General features: G+C 36.7%; 2 protein-coding genes and 1 pseudogene across 3 annotated transcripts in view; 1 reads left to right on the top strand and 2 right to left on the bottom strand.

Moving 5' to 3' along the window:
• HACD4 (3-hydroxyacyl-CoA dehydratase 4) overlaps window positions 1–18,899 on the top strand; it is a 65,898-nt gene extending 46,999 nt beyond the window's left edge. The window contains exons 5-7 of one of the 2 annotated variants that reach the window (XM_037798693.1): window positions 132–238; window positions 2,721–2,846; window positions 15,810–18,899. In XM_037798693.1, coding sequence (XP_037654621.1) covers window positions 132–238; window positions 2,721–2,846; window positions 15,810–15,880 — 304 coding nt within the window. In that variant the 3' untranslated portion in view covers window positions 15,881–18,899. Of the gene's footprint in view, window positions 1–131; window positions 239–2,720; window positions 2,847–3,730; window positions 3,815–15,809 lie in introns of those variants that run through there. The other variant, XM_037798692.1, reaches the window with a different exon arrangement.
• Window positions 6,951–11,391, bottom strand: LOC119505068 (annotated as a pseudogene).
• FOCAD (focadhesin) overlaps window positions 11,805–20,211 on the bottom strand; it is a 341,517-nt gene continuing 333,110 nt past the window's right edge. The window contains exons 39-42 of the mRNA XM_037798691.1: window positions 17,836–17,933; window positions 16,132–16,383; window positions 14,045–14,120; window positions 11,805–12,199 (exon numbers count right to left, since the gene is read on the bottom strand). Of these exons, the coding sequence (XP_037654619.1) occupies window positions 12,126–12,199; window positions 14,045–14,120; window positions 16,132–16,383; window positions 17,836–17,933 (500 nt within the window). The 3' untranslated portion in view covers window positions 11,805–12,125. The remainder of the gene's footprint in view (window positions 12,200–14,044; window positions 14,121–16,131; window positions 16,384–17,835; window positions 17,934–20,211) is intronic.

Raw genomic sequence — 20,211 nt, 5'->3', positions numbered from 1 at the left:
GGAAATAAAGAACATAGTTCATATACTTTCCAGTTTTATCCTTGTATTTTATTATGTAGTAGGGTATTTTCTCCTGTTATTTCCCAGACATTAACAGCAAATGATCTTCATGAGTTCCTGTCTCCTTTCAGGTACACTTATAGCATGTTATCGGCCATAGGAATATCCTATGCAGTGTTGACGTGGCTCAGTCAAACACTGTGGATGCCGATTTATCCTCTGTGTGTTCTTGCTGAAGGTAAGGAAAAAGTGACTTGCTTTATTGCTTACTAACAAAAGCAATCTAGTTATAATGATTCACTAAATTTTGATGATTAAATTACTATTTTTACCAGTGTTTATCTCAGTGTATCTTTCCTGGTATATTTGTATCCATTCAAAGAAGCAAAGCTTCAGGAAGCAAAGTTAAAGTGGGGGGCAGCTCTGCACTGCACACAAAATACTCAGGGAGGAATGAGGACATCTGAGTCCTGGATCTTAACTGCATTAACTCATTGAATGGGTTTTGGCTAAATCATTTAACCTCTTTGAGTCCATTTACTCACCAAAAAGCAGTTTAACATTTTAGCGATTCTATGATTTTTATTTTTAATGCATAGAATTCAGTGCCCTCTGGCTAGAATCCTCTTTCTTCTTACCATCTACCATGAATCCTACCCTCTGTCAGCAACTAACTCTAACTTTAAATTAGTCATCATTTTCTCAGGGAAGCATTCACTGACTTCCTCGGCTAAGTCAATTCCCCCTAGTATGACCTATTTCAGTTTGTAATTTGACATTTGTGTGATTTGATTAATGTCTGACTAGTTTGAATGCTCCAAGAGGGTATGGATTGTCTTTGTCTATTTCTTTGCTTCCTCTTTTTTTCTCATGCATCCAGTTTGCATGCCCCATAGAATATGAAGTAGGCAATTATTTAGTCTAAATATAAATCTAAAACTTAAAATCAAAGAATTAAAATAATCAATTTGCAAAGAGCTTGAGGATATTTGGGGAATATATGCTTTCTTCTGTAATGGATTTGGCAGACAGGTAGGGAGGTTTATGAAAGAGACATGATTAAAGTTTTGAAAACTGAAGGCATAAAGAAATTAAAGAAAACATATTAAGGAAACTAAGCGAAAACCTAAGAAAACGGATTTAACATAAAATGATGGTGATGTTGCTAATAACTGTAAAGTATTTAAAGACTAGTATATAAAATATAACCACATGTTTTCTATCTACTGATGATCAGAGAAAAGAAAAGTTTAAATTAAAGTAAATCATATTATACAGAAGGAATTTTTAAATTTGCTTTGTTTTCTAAAGGAAGTATTATTAAATTTTGAAATAGACCATGCCAAGAGATTCTAGAGAATAATCTTGAAAACCATAAAAAACTTGATTTCCCATTTCTTTGAGAATGAAATCCCTCACTCAATGAAGTATTTATTAAGTACATTACTTTGTTATAGTCTATGGAAAATGTCATAAAAACTATATAAAGGAGTGAGGTGGAAAGAGGACAAATGTCTTCATAAAAATAAGGGCCCAATAAATGTATGAGGACTTTTCCTTTGTTATTCATGGTCAGTCCTTCTCCTTTCTAGGAAGATCATGCTCCTATATGATTGCTATATAACCTAAATCCTTTTATTAAAATTAGATTCATAAACTTATTCATGCAATTAAGAATTAAGATAGATGCAGAAAAGTCTGGAAGCATATATGACAAAATGTTGATTCTGGATGGTGGAATGTAGGTGACTAATTTTATTTTTATATATATTATATGTCCCCAAGTATAAAAACATGCTATTAAGGAAACCTCCTTGACTTTTGATAACACTATCTTAATAACTATAATTTCCAAGAACCAAGTTTATATAAATAACCAAATCAATTATACTGATAAAATGCTAAAGACTTAGGTATAGCCCATGGAAATCTTAGATAGTGGCATGCTTTGGTTTTACTTGTGAATTCTCTGTTGTCTGGCACTGACAGCTGTGGGCACTGGGCTGGAGTGGGAGGGAGACAGGAGGTAGTGGGTGGGAGTCAGAAGGCTCATTGTGGACTTCTCTTTCATTTCTTCTTTTTTTTAACTTGTTTATGCTAATAACATCTTAATCATAGTATTATTATTTCATTCCATGAAATGTTATCACAAATCTGTACAGGAGATAAAATTTCATCTCTGTTTTTTTTATCTGACACCAGCGTTCTCCTGCAAAATAATTTAGGCCAGCATTTCTCACAATGTTCTTCAGAATTTTTATTAAGTACTACTAGGAGGTGGTGAAGGAGATTTTCTGAGGTTGGTTAAACTGAGGAAATGTTGGTGAAACTGGTTTCTTTGTAGCACAACTTTTTAAAATCTCTACTATGCTAATACGTTGTGAAACAAGAGGAAAAGATCATGTGAAGCATTTTCCAAATTTATTTGTCTCTTACTTCTATTTGTAGCTAAAGGGACATGTGGTTTTTAAGATGCATATTAAGAAACACTGTAAGCAACTTCTCTTGAGGCATAATAAAGTATGAGATGGACAAGAATTCAACAAGTCTAATTGCCTTGCCAATTTAATCACTCAGCAAATTTCTTTATTAAACTGTAGCTTTAGCTAAAGTATTCAGCAATCACAACGCTGCCATTACCAAATACAAAATATCCTTCAGTTATGGAGACTTCAGATATGGAAGGAAACCTTAATGATTCTTTTTTTTTTTTCTAACAGCATTTGCCATCTATCAGTCACTGCCTTATTTTGAATCATTTGGCACTTACTCTACCAAGTTGCCTTTTGACTTAACTATCTATTTCCCATATGTACTGGAAATATATCTCATGATGCTTTTTATAGGTAAGTAGTTTTTTGTTTTGTTTAGTTTTGGTTTTGTATTCTTCTGAGTTTTTTGGTTTGTGTTGCCATCTACCTTAACAGATGTGTGTGAACATGAGGAAAGCAAAGAGGAAGCCTTACAGCACAGACTAGTACTTGTTAGTAAAGCACTTGGAAATTATAATGCTTTTTGTAGGGCATCATGAGACAAAATATATCAATATTTCACTGATGGACTAAGAAGAATATTACTAGCAGAAAATATAACTGCGTTATACATGAAATATAGAAATTATGGCCATGGGCACAGTTTCTACAAACAAAATCTAGATGTCAAACTAAGTATGCTTGGGTGTTTCTGTTTTTCCCATTTATGTCTATTTTCTTTCTTGTTTATTTGGCTTCATGTGCTAGTACTTCCTAGTAGGCAAATGGAAGCAGGTGCTAAAAGCTCAAGAAAAAAATTATAAAACAAAACTTACAATTTAGAAAATCTTATCAATTAAGTTAATTTTTTCCCTAGGAAATTAGGAAAAGACATCCATTATTCAATTTTAGTTCCTCAGCCTAACCTTCAGAGATTCCCAGGATGATGGATATTAGACATATAACAACACTTGTAGAGAGAAAACAAGTGTTAAACTTTAGAGGGGGTAAAGAGAGCTATCGCAAAGAAAGGGAAAAATTAATTCTTTGGATTAAAAAAAATAAGTGGGATAGAGGAGTTTGCTTTCTTTTCTCCTGTACAGAAAATCTGTAGACACTTCTTTAAGTGTTCCATCTGAGTTGCACTCTTGGTGTCTTCTCCAGAGAATCCAGGAAACAATCTGACTGTATTTTTATTTTTTATTGTGGTAAAATACATCTGACTATATTTTAAAACTACGATTCTTTCCACATATTAGGTATGTATTTTACCTACAGTCATCTTTACTCAGAAAGAAGAGATGTCCTTGGAGTCTTTCCAATTAAAAAGAAGAAAATGTGAAGCACAGTATTCTGATGTTGAATTTTTAAAAAGACAGGCTTGCGGATTCAGTGGCAATAAACACAACACAAAGTTCTGGTGGAAAAATACCTACTATTTGACAAACTATTACATGAAATAGATGCATACCCCTCAAAAACTCTAGACACACCACAGCAGTCTTTCTCACACATTGTATTTTCAAAACATAAACTCTGCACCACCTGCTTCACCAAAGCTGTGGATTTTATACTATCTACATTTACGTTTTGTGAAGCTTGAATGTTTTGCTGCTTCAGTTAATAGGGGAACAATTAGAGTAGATTAAATTAAATTGGAAAACCAAAGTTGATAACCTAAATTGCATCTATTTACATTTATTCCTATTCACTTCTGAGCGATCTGTAGGGAGTGATGAGAAATGTGCCTTACAGTTGTCTAGAATAACATTTTTAGACAAATGTCATTGTCTCTAGTTATTCAACTCCTACCTTAAACATTAAACACTTAGAAAATTAAACATTTTTTCCAAAACTTGAAAGAGTATTCATTTACATTACATAAATTATTTGGATTTTGATGCCTTAAAAGAGGACTCTGATGAAAATAGATTAGGCCTTTGGGAAATACATATATAATGCCCTATTCCTCCCCTCCCCTCCCCTCCCCTCCCTTTCCTTTCCTTCCTTCCTTTTCTAAATCACAGAAGGTAGATAAAAAGTATTAAAATATAGTAAATGATTTAAAGGAGGCAAGAAAATTAATAACTAGTGATGTTTCATATTATTTATTACTGAGTTATTATTGCTAATTACTAACCAAAGTCATTACTTTTAGTTTTGAAAAATGCTCCTTTCTTTTGAGAGCTAAAAAATATGTTAATAATTGACTAATAGAATAATTTCTGTACCACTAATGTAGCACTCACTTTTTTTGAAAAGAAATATTAGAGATCTTATTATCCAGTAGCTATATAAAAAACTTATTAAATATATTCCTGCAAAAAAAACTTGGTAATAAAAATGCAATTTAAAAAATGGGTACTCTTATTTTCATTAAATAAAACATTTGAAAAGGAACAATTGCGTATTTATAAAGATACTTGATAGTTTTATAAATTTAAGGTTGTACTTGGAACTTTGAAATGGAAAAAGTACTAAAAATTATTCTTTTAAAAAGCATTTTATTTCACTTTTAAAGTTGCTTATTTTATTTCTAAATTTAAAAATATATACTACTAAAAGCTTTAGTATGCAAAAAGACTAGAATGCCTTTGAAAACTAGATGAGTCTAGCTTCCTCCCAATAAAAATTGTGGTTGCTAAATTATCTACCATCACTAAAATGAAGATAAGGAATTAGAGAAACTATATCATATGGGGTCATTAAAAGAAATTAAAATTTCATTATTAAATAATACTTTATTTTAAGCCAGATTATCCTCACAACCATCCTTCTTTCTAAAAAATAGATGAAAGAGGAAACACAAGTGAATTTATAATTACTGTAACTTTGAAGTAGTGATGATGGTTGACAATAATTTGAGATATCTGCAACTGTAATAAGAGTATCTGTGATTTCTTCTGGTAACAAAGTCACAGGTAATTAATATTTCTGTGGTTGATTGTATTCATAATTGAAAGAAATACTAAATTTTATTAGAGGTTAGTGAAAATAAAGATGTAATTTTTTTTCCACTCAAGTTCACGTTCACCCAGTTAAGAAATCCAGGTATAGTGAAGTCAAAACATCTAGTTAATTGGACGTAACCCAGATTCCAAAGTTGATTTCTTTGGCAATCTGTTTTAACTATGTGGCCATCAACTCTCCATTTCATTTTGTACAGTGTAGACAAGGGCTTAGTTTCTCAAATCTAATTAGTATAGGTGAAATAGGAACCGTTAGATATTTTGGAAACATAAGACTTTTTTTTAAAAATTCAGTTTTATTAAGATATAGTCACATACAATACAGTCATCCATGGTGTATAATCAGTTGTTCACAGCACCATCATATAGTTGTGCATTCATCACCCCAATCTATTTTTGATCATTTTCCTTATACCAGAAAGAATAAGAATAAAAAATAAAAAAGAACACCCAAATCATCCCCCCACCCCCCATTCCACCGTATTTTTCATTTAGTTTTTGTCCCCATTTTTCTACTCATCCATCCATACACTGGATAAATGGAGTGTGATCCACAAGGCTTTCACAATCACACTGTCACCCTTTGTAAGCTACATTGTTAAACAATCATCTTCAAGATTCAAGGCTACTGGGTTGGAATTTGGTAGTTTCAGGTATTTACTTCTAGCTATTCCAATATATTAAAACCTAAAATCTATCTATATAGTGTATAGTGTATAGTGTGTCAGAATGTCCACCAGAGTGACCTCTCGACTCCATTTGAAATCTCTCAGCCACTGAAGCTTTAAGACATAACTTTTTAAATGATCTGTCTTTGGAGTTTCATATGCCAAACTGCATTGCCTGAAGTTCCAGGTAACCCAAGCTAAGGAATAGTAATCAACATCACCAGTGCCTCTGGTGCTGAGGGAAAAAAAAAAGGTTAAAAATGCATACATCAAATCTGCTTTGGAGAATTTATTTCACCATTCAGCAAAATTCTACCTAAATTATGTAAGTAATATCAGAGCCCCTGAACTTTTTATCAAAGTAGTTGAATTAAAAGCATTAACTAATACTTGTTCCAAACCTATCCATTCAATATAAAAGGGTTTTATTTTACTCCAATATGGTTTTCAAGAAACACTGTTGTCCTGGGCGTAAGTTTTTGTTCAACAAACAGGTGAACCTCAGGAGAGGGAGTGCCTACATTCATTAAGGAACACTTTGTGCCAACCATATGCCAGGCACCATAAACAATTTATTACTAGGGAATTATTCGCTTATTTTGCTTAACATAAGCAAAATGTTCTCAATTTCATTTATTTCTGCTCTAATCTTTGTTTCTTACCTTTTGTTTGCTTTGGAGTTAGTTTGCTGTACTTTTTCTAGTCCCCCCAGGTGTGCAGTTAAGTCCTGGATTTTTGCTCTTTGTCTTTTTTTTTTTTTTTATGGTTTTTACAGATATTTTGTTTAGTTTAGTGAAGCTTGTATAGGCAATGACCATTTACAACCCATATTGGAGGCCAAGAAGTACAAATAAAATTAAAAAGAGGCAGTGTTCTATTGCATACACTTCTGCGTGAATAACTTTATTAATTGTTAATGAAAATTAGAACTTTTCTGGGGCCTTCTGACAAGATTGTTTTTAATCTTAAAATCCTTTTCTCTTCAGTGAAGCCATCTTTGGAGTTAGTCATCACTCCCACCACATCTGTCATCTTGACTCCAGGCTCCAACTAAATAGTCCTCTTCTTTTGGTCTAGACCCTCAGATTTTAAAAGTAGCTTCAAGTTAAGGAAAGGTCCTTTTTCCACAGTTCAGTTCTCTGAAAAACTTCCATCTCCCACTGAAAGTCATAGTCCAGGAGTGAAGTATTCACATACTACAACTTCAGGGCCAACTGGAAAGACAAGGAACTCTCATTGCTCGATCTTATTTATCACCCGCCACAAGCCTGAAAATGCACGGTCCTGGAAAAGGTGACCTCTCTGTGCACACATATAATTTTTTTAAAGGAGAGGGCAATATGAAGAGGGCTGAGTCTTGATCACCAACATTGGCACAATGAAAACAAACAATAATGAATACTGAGCACTAGAATTCAAAATACCAGATGTTTTAAAGAGATGGGGTGCCAGTTTTCAATTCTGTTTTGGACACATTACAAAAGAACTATTTTTAATAAATAAAAACTTATTAAAGGAAAAGAAAAAATAAGAATTCCAAACTGTTGAATGACCCCTTGTTTGTTCCTGATATACTTCAATCGCATCTTCTTCCTCCATTCCCAGTTCTTTTGGAGTGTGATTATCAGCAATTCTCTGACCTTCAAAGAGAAACCTGAGTGAATTCATTGGAACTCCCCATCTTTGACAGTATAATTCTTTGAGTTTCTTTGAGATGTTTTGTCATTTTACCTTGAAATGAATCTCACTGCTATCCTATCCAATTAATTTCAGTTTAATATATTTGCCTTCTGTCTTATCCCCAAAGTCCTCAGTTGAAAGTTTTACCTCCCTTTTGGCATTAAACCTCTGGTTGTTTATCAGTGCTTTGCTTTGCTGCAAGGTGAGATTAGGCTAAAGGAGGGCACAAAATCCAATTTCTGTCACTGGCTCTAAAGGATGGTCCTTAATCTTTTTGAGGGATCATGTTCTCCTGATGAACACTATGGACCCTTCTTCCCTGGATCAGACATGGTGATGGGGTGAGATCTAGCTCCTATATTTACTAACTGAATGACTCTCTCAGTTCCCTTTTCCTTAACTGCCTAATGTTGTTCTGACGAGTAAATAAGGTATGACAAACTAAACCTTTATAAATAATAAAGGGCTAGACAGAAGTAGGAGATATTTAAATATTGCCTGGATGCTTCCCTTTATTAGATGATGGTTTATTAATTTATATTCTCTGAATGTAAGCACCACGAAGACAGGAATATTATGTTTTATTCACTTTACACACTAGAACCTTGTATGGTAGCATGCAGTAGACAATCATAACTGTTAAAATGAATGAACAGTAACTCTGACTTTATGGATTACTATCAATACATCCAGAAAAAACCTATCAGATTAATTAGATTATAAGTTTCGATTTATATTTGATTAATTTCAAAGGATACCCCATGGTTAGAAGACATAGGTTTTTTTAACTTAAATATCTTTCTAATATAATACTTGCTCCTAGAATGTTTTAATTATTAAGAACAATTTCTTAATTAAGAAATTTCCATTATCTTCCCAAGCCCCCACATAGATGTTGACAAGCATGTGTTCAAGCATTACAGCTACTATTTATTTTCTGTAAAACATGCAAAAGTAATAGCATTTCTATAATATTTTAGAATTTATAAAGCATGTTTTTGTATTTTCTCTTTTAATCCTCACAGCTATCTTGGAGGTAGGTTATTCTTTTTATCTAAAAAAACATAAAACCAAAGCTCAGCGAGTCATCATTGCCATTTCTATTCAGTTTCATATTGAATAATTTAGGTGGAAATTATTTCATAAGTTCCCTAAGTTTGACTGGAATTCAGATGAGCTAAGCTCCAGTTTTAAAGACTTTTGCACTATTTATGAAGATTAACAGATTATGTACATACTTTCAACATTGTAAATATTGTCCTATATGTATCACATATGCAAAAAGATGAGACTTTAGAGTTCCCAGGATCAGAATAAAGTCTTTCCCACAAAAAAGTATAAAAGCATATTATCTCATCTAGGACCACTGTGATTGTGATACGCACTTAGACATGAGGATGATCCTGTGAGGTGTCTTTCCACAAGAGTGATAAACATTGTGAACTGTTCCAACCACGTTCTGTCCCCCTGTAATGTTCCATTGACATGCCCATAGTTATAAAGAGGCTGGTTGGGATCAGAGAAACACACTGATGAAAGAAAGGCTCCAACCTACAGCTCTGGCTTTAATGAAGGCTCCATCCTCTTAACCAAATTATCTGATCTTTCTTTTAAAACAGCAATTTACTAAATGTTTGCCAAAAATCTAAAACTGCTGCTTACTCTCAAAATGACTAAGCTACTTCCAGACAGTAGTGGAGTCCCTAACAGAGTCCAACTCCTTATATAATTAAAATGCCATTATCTTTGGTTAAAATCATTTTGGAGGAGTTAACTTCTGGCAATTAACTTCAAAAAGGTTATTAATGGCCTATTAGTTACCATGGAGCTATTACATTACAAATAAAGCAGAAAAGATTTTAGACACTTGCATGGATCTCAACATCTGTTCCAAATGTATACTTTTCAAATCAAAGTCAGAGTGTTTGCATATTTCTAAGAGACATAACATGGCTTTAACCCCACACATTAATTTGTTAGTATATCCCAGCATGCTATTTGTCTTGGCAATTTGTGTTTTCAAAACAGAAGAAGACTCGTAGAGGCACTTTTCCTTTTGTATATAGTATGGACATCTGGTTTAAAAAGGCAAAGACTTCTGGTTTTAGAAGAATAAACTGGAATATCTTGAGGAATTAATATAATTCTTATCAGTGGTCATACAGGTAACCACAAGAAACAGTCTTATCATTCTGGTGGCCCATGTCTTAGAACCTTTAGATTTTAGAATTTAGAATCTTTTACTGTAGAATCTTTAGAGGTTCCCAGGAATAGGAACAGCTTACAAATCTTATACTCAAGGCTGCTGAAAATAAACAGAGCTAGGGAAGGGAGGGTATAGATATTTCTTCCCTTTTGTTTTCTTGTCAAGTGTAGAAGTGGAGACAAGGTTTCAATGAGAAGAAAGTGGCTGAATTCAAAGGAGCAGTCTGGATCTAGAAGGCTGGGTTGATTCTTCATCCCTTAACTAGGTTATTAGCAATCCCTGACTGCTGATTCAAGGGAAAAAACTGCAGAGTGGTTCTTCACTGCCCACTTCCTCTTCACTACTCTATTGCCATTCACGTTTACAAGCTGGGTCTGGGAATCCAAAGTCCTTCAACCCATGCAGACCTGCTCTTTTGCGCTAAAAATTCCCAACTCTACAGGTCAATTAATATGAGGCAGGGTTGATTTCTTTATCTGATTACAGCAATCTACATTAAGCATGAATGAGGCTGAATCCTTGGTGGGAGTTTTCATCTTAAAGTGAGATCTGATGAACCTGATGCAGCAGAAAGAGCATTGGAGCTGGGATTCTCAGACCTTGATCCCAGGCTTAGCCCTGCCACTTACTAGATGTTGTTTTATCTGTTTTAAAATAGAAAATAATATCTCCTCAGTGGCACAATAACAGTATTACTGTAAGAGTTAAATAAGATAATGTAAGTGAGAGCTCCCAGTGCACTTATAGTCTGGCACCTAACAGTAACTGTTAGACGGATGTCAACCTCTAATTAGTAGGAAGTGTATAGGAGCGGGAAGAAAAGGGAGGCTAGCTTCTTGTGCAAATTCGCTACTTTCCGCTTCCTTCAAATTCACTTCCCTATAGCCTAACCTCCAAGGAAGTAATATATATTAAATACTAGCAATGCAGGGAAATACTACCTGAACGTTTTCCTTCCCTTCCTCTTTTTCTATTAGTATCTGGGAACCCTGTGGAATTCAGCAAAACAAAGAACTGTGATTTTGGAAAGAGGAGTGTGAGTTACACAGTGAAGCACAAATATTTGAAACCTGGGATCATAAATCCAGATACTTGATCTTTAGAGTAGATATCTGTCCTGTCCAGCATCCTATCCTATCTTCTTTCTTCTGTGGGGGAACCCAGTTCATGTGACTTGGGTGCGACTGCCTTGACCCCCCTGTACCCAGGGAATTAGGGGTGGACATATGACCCAGCCTGGTTACTTACAGTACCTGCCTCCAGGGGACTGGGTATTTGTTCAGAGACTCACCTGTTATCCAAGCTGAACCAGAGTCCTCCCCATATTGTTTCTGCCACCTATGGGCAAAGACACTTTTGTTTTCCTGGGATGTGACTTTGAGGTTGCTGGCAGCCATCTTGCCAACTGTGTGGCATGATCCCAAGAGACAAAGCCTGATGGCATCACTGACCACTGGATGCAGCTGTGCCTGACCAGATCTACCCTTAAACTTAGTTTGTGAACTAATATTCCCCTTTTTGACTGAACCTATTTTGAATTGGGTAACTTCCAGCTGAATTCAAGAGACTAACCCATAGGAAATTATAGCCACAACTAATGAATCTGCTTTAGCCAGTGTTTAATGTTATACTTAAAAAATGTGTATGGCAGTTACAAGATAGTATTTTGTCAATAAGAATAAAATTTACTAACTCACTGAGTCAGTGAATATCCTCTAGAAACTCTGGGGAATAGATCACGATGCCATCGTCACTAGATTGGTTTTTTGCTGGCAAAACTTCTCATGCAAATCAAAGTCAATACACAAAATTCACAACATTATTTTACTGGAGTTTAGGGGTGAGGAGGTTATACAGTCAAGTTTTCACAAATAAAATCTTCAGATTGAATTCTAGCGAAATAAAAGAAAACTCAAGTCCCTAGTTCAGTCTCTACTGGCCTGGGTCTCAAAGCAACACACCCCTTCTCCTGGCACAGACATGTCTAGCTGTCAGTTATGTGGCCCTTTCATGACCTTTAACTCTCTGTGTGCTGTCTTAGCAATCCCAGACATGAATTCTGAAAAAACTTCTTCCATCCCTATGGTTTTCCTCATCCAGCTGAGAATGCTGCTGCGTACTGCAAAAATGTTCACCAACCATAGGCTCTGGTCCACACAGCTTTCTTCTTAAACTCTGGGAGAACTCTCAAGGACAGGAGGGTGGCTAAGGGAACAAAGAATAAAGCACATTGTTGTATTTGGTGGAGCTGCACTTGAAAAACTCATTTTGATCAAAAAGGTATCATCACAGATCTTGGCCTTTTCTCACTTGACTATCTTCAAGACTAACAATCCCCATCAGGTCTTTGGTAGGATTTTAGTGGCAGAAAATGGTTTATAAAGGTTAGGGAAAATTTGTTTAGAAAGGTTATGCTACAACCAATTAATGGGAAATTCTGCAGAATTAACACAAAAACTGACTACATGGTGTGTTCACTTTGGGAAAATCTACTTAAGATTTGTGTGTATTTTTTTCTACATGAATATGGTAGTTCCATTAAACACTTAACTAAAAGGCAACAACAACAAAAAAACTGATTCAGGAATCAATTTGAAGTACATGGTTCTGTGTAATCCCTTTAGGTAACTTATTATTTACCTTATTTTAGAATATTAATAGAAATATAATGAGTTATTGTTTAAAATATAATAGTATGAGAGAATACAGGTAAGCCAGGGTTATGCAATTATTGTATGACTCTAATATGTCCTTGACTATGTAACCAAGTGAACACGTGTTTCCACAGCTATTTTCCTCATCAGCACCAGTTGTTAATGTCGTAGCCTAAGACAATATATATTTGGAGCAACAAATGGTATTGTGGCTCTGTGGCCATTAAAAATGAGTCCAAACTCCCTGAGGCAAATGAACGTGGAAAATCCTAGCAACAGGCCGCTAGGGATGGAACAAGTGAAACCATGCCAGAAGACAGCCTCGATTCTCAGCTAGGGCCTGTGGCTATCAGAATCACCTGGGGGCACTATTCAATTACACATATGCACCGCCCCCTGGCGCACCCCTCCCCCCAACACTGGGGGGAGGAAGGAGGATCAGAACCAATGGATTGGGGAATTCTTGCTTGTTTGGAGATCAATAAATTATACCATACCTAAGGTAACATATGGTAATACTATGACTTTAGGCTGACCAGATAAATTATCATAAGAGTAGAATACCAGAAAATTTTCCTAAGGTGAGGCTTTTCAGTGTAGTATCTTACAGCATGTCAGTGGCATCAGCAACAGCCACTGTTAGGCTCCAGATCCCCAAGTCCCAGGACACAGATGACACGTACAAGCTCTCTCAGGCCATAGGGCCAATGCCCCAATAACTTCTTAGCTTTGAGTAAAAGAATCTACATAGTTTCCACAGAAAGAGCCTCCATGTTTGTGGATTCCATCGTCATAGTTTAATAAAGTCAATAGGGAAGTATAAAAAATACAGAAAACCATCCCAATGCCTGAAAGCAAGGGAAATGTCTATGTCCCTTGGCAAAATACTATGCAGCCAGTAAATAAACTACTTATAAAGCCAATAAACAACAGGCTAAAATGCTTTTGAAATAATGTTCAAATAAAAAAACACAATATTCAAATTGTCTGTTGTATTTTTTCAACTGTATATGATTATATGTTAAAACAACACATACACAGGGTAAAAACTTCTTAAGGAAAATAGTAAAACAGCTATTGGGTGATGGGACTTCTGGTTCCTCTTTGCTTCTTATTTTACTTTTCTGAATTTTCTAAATTTTATTTAAAATAATATTTTACTATTATGATGAAACATTTAAAAAATATTTAAGTAAAAGTTAAATTTAATGGCACTGGAACTCTCATTAATCCACCTTTTTGTTTCAAAATGCCACCATCAGTGATAGCCCGATTGCTTCCTTAAGCTAAACCAAGATGAGCCCTTTCAGGAACCAATATACAGTAGCAAGCTGTCTTGCAGCAAGACAACCAGATGGTTTTCACCTGTGTTGGGCATCAAGTATGGAAATGATACCTTTTAAAAGATCCCTGGATTTTGCTGAGAGGGCTTTTTTAGGGGATTCCATGATGCTGAAGAGCCAGTCAATGAACTAGAATGAAAATGAAGAACTGTATCAGTGATAATACCATGATTAGTAGGAAAAGAGAGTTAATCTCTTGGGCCTGCATATGGTGTATGAGTGCAGCAGTCTCTGGGCAGTGCCTGACTGGGCTGGGGGTGGCCATGAGGCATGGACCAAGCATAAGATGTGGTGAGGCTGGACACAGCTTCCTCTTAATCAAATGGCCTAGCAAGGTCAAACCTACTTCCCGTGCCAAATACCCTCAGAACCTGGTATAGGTTTTGAGAGAGCCTCTGGTGTGCCATGAACACACACTCTCAAGGCTCAAAGGGGTAAGAACCTTGCCCAAGTCCACTCCCTCTGAGGGTATTCAGCAGGGGGAAGATTTGAACTCAAGTGAATATGGCTGCAAAGCCCCACATTCTTTCTTTTGCATCATACCACCACCCCCTGGTTCCAGGTGCATCTTGGCCCAGGCTCCTAGGCTGGGCAATAATGTAAGTCACTGTATCTAAAACAAAATATGTTTCTGTAAATGAGATAGTTTTTGCCCAAATGGGTATGAATCAGGAAGCTGAAATGCAAAAGAAATGACATAAAATAATTTGCTAGGAAGAGCTAAGCATCTTAATTGCAAATAAATCCTGCAAATGAGGTAGAAACTCATGATACTTATGAGTTTGACGGATCTCCCAGGGTGCAGTCAAATTGTTTTTGAATTAGACTCAGGGTAATTTCATTGATGAGCGAATATTACCAATCTTGGCTCATTAACACATACATACATTAGCCATAGGTACTAGGCATTTTAACTTTGGACACAGAGATTGGGAAGAAAGGAGCAAGAAAAAGAAAATATTCCTAATTCACTGCTTTAGTTTTTTCAACTTTTATTTTCTGTTTATTTTTCTCAATTTTGCTTTATAATATCCTAGTATTGAGTAAATAAATCAAGCACCAAAAATACATAACAGATGCAGGATGTCTACACTCTAGTCCAAAGTGAACATGGTGTCCCAGTCCAGAAATAACATTAGGGGATACCACATTTAAATTTATTTTGCTTTAAAGCATAACATAATGCACAAGATTTGGGACAGCAATACTAATGCTTATCAGGTTTAAGAAAACAAAGGCATTTCAACTGGACACTCAGTGGAGTATGCATGGTTAACCCTGTGGGTCCACAGTTCAGAAATGTTTTTAAAGATTAATGTCGAGATTTTAGGAATAAGCCACAAAAAGTTATTTTTAAGCCAGTTTTTATTAAATGAGATTCAAAAAAGAATCTTCCAGCTGACTGCATTAAAGACAGGTCCAAGCCATGTAATGAGAAGTACAGGAAGCACAGTATTTTCATATGCTTCACATGCCAGCTAAGAGCCAGGGAATCCTGAAATTAAACTAAAAGGTGCTTCCTGAGGGCAGTGGCGATATTAGACTTTAAAAAAAAAAAAAAAATCACTCACTCATCTAGCACAGGCCAGGGGCATGATGGGCACCTGGAACATGCCAGTGGGATGGAACGAACTGTGGGGAGCCTTAAATATGCTACAGGAAGTGGGTACTCCAGACTCCCATTTCCCCTCCGAAGAATTTCCAGTCCCACTCCCAGGCGCTGTTGACCTCTCCCCCTCCCTTGCCCACAGCCACTGTATCCTACTTATCACACCATCTCGCAATCCTGACTTTGTCTTCCTATCTGTCCTCACTCAGATATCAGCTCTCTGAGACATATTCATCTTTTAATCCCAGGATCAAGAACACAAGTCACCTTCAATGAATGAATGCAAGTATGAGGTTTTCTCTCCACCCTACCCTTAACTGTAAGCAAGTTGTTGCTGTTTTTATCATCATTTTTAATCTGAGCCTGAGCTAGCCTCAATCTTTGAGACCTGCATCTGACTGAGATATGGGCTTAGTATGATAGCCTGTGCTGTGATTCAAATTTCACTTAAATCCACTTCAATTCTACAGCAGGGTTTGCTGAAGAGGAAATGGCTGTCTAACCTGATAAGCAGGTGGCTGCCAACCTCACCTTCTGAGACTGTTCCTTCCACGGCTCCTTTTGTAGCAGAAGAGGCATGCTACTGGGAAGCAGAGTGAGAGCCTCCTGCAGAGTGACCCTGTGCATTGGACTTCTGCCAAGAAAGCTTGATGCTGGCCCAGCCGAGCCACTTTCTTGATGCCATGGCAACCAGCTAGCACTGAGGCCAAGGAGGAGAGGGGCATCGTGGTCTGCCCATGCAACCACTGCTGTTGCAAATATCAGCAACAAGAAGTCCAGAGCCTAAAATGGGAGTATAAACAATATTGAATCTCATGTCTTAACAATTCAAGAAACATGTTCACAGAAATAGTCCCTACCATGAAGAAATGTTACCTTTCCCTTCACCCAACTCTTTCCTCCTGCCTACGTGCCTCTCGGAAGAGGAACTGGACTGAACAGCAAACTCAATTTCCAAGCTTAATGAAGAGATATTTTAGGACTTTGGAAGGCCTTAAGGGATCCCTTTTTGTATAGACAAAAGGCCCAACAGTTTCATTATTTCTCTAACAGTTCAGGAGAATTATAATTTATTCAATTCTTGATCACCCTGAGATCCAGGCACTCCTCTGTTCAGTGTTTGCAAAGAGATTAAGAAATTAATTAAGAGTGACATGGAGAGAGACATTTAGATTTATAGTGATGTGCCCAAAACTGATTTTTAAAAATACAGTCTGATTCCATTCTTGAGCCAAACAACTTTCCTTATATATGTATCTGTATAGAATCCATCCATTTAGATTTTAAACAAATCTAGAAACATAGAAATGGTGGTAATAGGGGTCACCTCTGGGTTGTTGGATGACTGAGATTTGAATTATACTACTTTCTGTTTATCTGTATTCACGAAGTTTTTAGAGATAGGTTTGTAAGAAAACAGAAAGTTAACAAAGTCAGATCAGAAGAAAAGAGGACAGAATATGCTATTCCAAAAAAGAAAGTTTAAAATACACCATTCACTCTCTTAAAATTCTAACCTCACTAATTAAAATTTCAAAAAGATGGGCAACTCTTCAGAAAATCTGGGAAGAGTTTCAAACCATGTCCCAGGTTATGCAAATTGTACTCACATAGTCACACAGGACATCCATGAAACATGCTGACGGAAAAAACATCTATTAATTGCATAGTGGCCAGTTAAGAAAATGAAGAAGAGAAAAAACAGTCTTCATTTTTATAGATCTTTTTCTTTTTTTTATGCCACCCAATACCAATGGTTTGTAATTTGGTGGGGGGCGGGGTGTTTAAGGTCATTTTATAGGTGTGCTTAAAAACTTGCCTCTGGTATATAAGCACATGCAAAACAGTTCTGGCGTGCATACAGATTATTTGTATAACTTCAGTTTGAGGCTAAGTTATGGGCCAGTATAGAGCCAGAGTCCTGTATTCCCATGTCCATTGTGGGTCAAGCCCAAGTGCACAGGCACCCAGGATCCCTTTCCAGCTGGTAGCCTTTGTGTTCTGCCTGTTGCAGAACCTGGTCTGTTGAAAGTATCTTTCAATGGGCAGCCCTGAGTGTTTCCCAGATCAAGTAAGAACACCCATTTCCTTATGGCATCAGAGTTATCACCACTTTTTCACAAAAATAAAAGGAAGGAGGGAAAGAACAGCTACAAGCAACACTATAGTCATCTTTGGGAGAGAAAATAAAAGTTCTCATTTAAGGGAGCTACAAATTACTACCATAGATTGTACCTCATCAAGAGCAACATTCTGAACAGATGTTGATTGGTAAGCGACATTTCTAATATAACCCATCAGTTCCAAAAGCCACTCCATTCTCTTCAACACACCTGAAATGAAACGGACAATTTGTTACTAGAACCATTATTTTCCTTTGAAATGTAAAACAGATCAGCAATAACCATCAAAATTAAAGCAGAACACCTGGTGAGGATTCCATTAAACAGTTCAAGTCCTCTTGTAATACCTGAGACTCCAGCTGCATGTGAGAGAGTGCCCTGACACTATCAACACCAGATGACTGGATTTGGGTCTTTATTTTTAAAAGCTAATTTATTCTTCAAACCTAACAAACTGCTAACAATAAAATGCACTTACTCACGTTTCTCTCTCAGCATTAAACATGCTAGGAGAAATCTGGCATGCTGACTAGCCAGTAATGTTGAATCTTGAGTTATTAAGTTGTTTTTATAGTTCTCCCTTGCAGTAGGGTTCCAAGTTTACACCAAAATCACAGAGAAAACCTATCCCAAAGACGTAAAAAGAAAAATAGACCCAGCCATTAAAGGGTAACTGGAGAACAAACATGAGCATAAATATTGACATTTTTCCTTTTCTATTTTTTAAAAATAAGGATTCTCAGCACAAGAAAGACTACTTTGGAAGGTTTTCAAAAAATGCAGTGAATAAGAAAATCAATGGGAACTACATGTGAGGGCCGACTAGTTGGAACCAAGAGCAATAACAAATTTATTTTAGTGCATATGTGTCTTCATGTTTAATTGGAACACCTACTAGATTTCTTCCTGATAAATACACTTCTGGTTTAAAGTAAGAAATTCAGTTTCTCAACATACGTTCATTTTTCAGTGGGCAGGCACTCATACAGTCACAAAATAACTGTTTCAACTGCCAAAGAGGAGGATGAATCAAAATGTCTTATACAGAGGGAGCAGGATCTAAGATGGCGGCATAGAGAGGAGTGGAAGCTAAGTAGTCCCCCTGGAACAACTGAAAAAAAAACAAACAACTAGTAAATAATCCGGAATAACTGTGGGGGGACAAACATGACCGTCCACTCATCATACACCAACCTGAATTGGGAGGAATGCTCAAGATCACAGCATAAAATCTGTAAGTAAAAACTGTGGATACAAGCCGGGAGACCCCTCCCCCCACAGCCCGAGCTGCAAAGCCTCATAGTACCAGAGAGAAGCTCTCACCTAGCAAGTGAATACAGCTCAGCTGAGCTCCAGCTGGGGTGAGTGAACTGCTCACTACGAGCTACGAATCCCCAACAAGCAGACAGAGGCTTTGGGTGATGACTAACCTTGGAGAGCTGGAGGGTTGCTGTGGACTAGCCATGAAGGGGACTTTCTGTTCCTTTTTCAGCTTAGTGGAGAAAGCCTCAGCCATTTTCAGTTCCCAGTGCTCTGACCCAGACAAGGGTAGAGTTAGCACAGTCAGAGAGAGACCATTAAAATGCTAATGACCTCCCCCTCGGGGGTCTATCTTCTCTAAGAGGAAAGAGGTGGGGCCCAGCTCTACTACCCACCTTTCATTCAGAACCAGAGCCCAGAGACTGGGGGAAAACAGCCACAGGCCACATCTCCCCATACCAGTCTACAATTACAGGCTGACAGGCGCCACATGCTGGGCAGAAAAGCACAGTGACATGAGGCAACACAGGGTATACCAATCTTCTAAGACACACCCTCAGGGAAACCAGATACTGAATATTTCTTCCTTCTGGGGCCCGAGCCCGTTCTGGTCTGGGAAAATATGAGTGCGTTAACCAAGGAAACCATGCCTAGACAACAGAAAACTACAACCTACACCAAGAAAAATGAAGTTATGACCAAGTCAAAGGAACAAACTTACACTTCAACTGAGATACAGGAATTGAAACAAATAATAATAAGTCAATTCAAAAAGTTTAGGGAAGACATGGTGAAAGAGCTGAACCATCTAATGAAAACACTGGACGTACATAAGGTAGAAACTAAAAGTTCGAAAAACCAACTGGCAGAATCTATGGAAATGAAAGGCACAACACAAGAAATGAAAGACACAATGGAAACATACAATAGCAGATCTCAAGAGGCAGAAGAAAACACTCAGGAACTGGAGAACAAGGCACCTGAAAGCCTACACACAAAAGAACAGATAGAGAAAAGAATGGAAAAATATGAGCAATGTCTCCAGAAACTTAAGGACAAAACGAAAAGCAAGAATTTACGTGTCACTGGTGTCTCAGAAGGAGAAGAGAAGGGAAAAGGGCAGAAGCAATAATAGAGAAAATAATCAATGAAAATTTTCCATCTCTTATGAAAGACATAAAATTATGGATCCAAGAAGCAGCGCGTACCCCAAACAGAATAGATCTGA

This window comes from Choloepus didactylus, chromosome 10 (genome assembly GCF_015220235.1).
Source record: "Choloepus didactylus isolate mChoDid1 chromosome 10, mChoDid1.pri, whole genome shotgun sequence".
NCBI classification, from domain to species: domain Eukaryota; kingdom Metazoa; phylum Chordata; class Mammalia; order Pilosa; family Megalonychidae; genus Choloepus; species Choloepus didactylus.
Note: the sequence above shows the minus strand (reverse complement) of the source record. Positions and strands in the feature narration are given on the sequence as shown.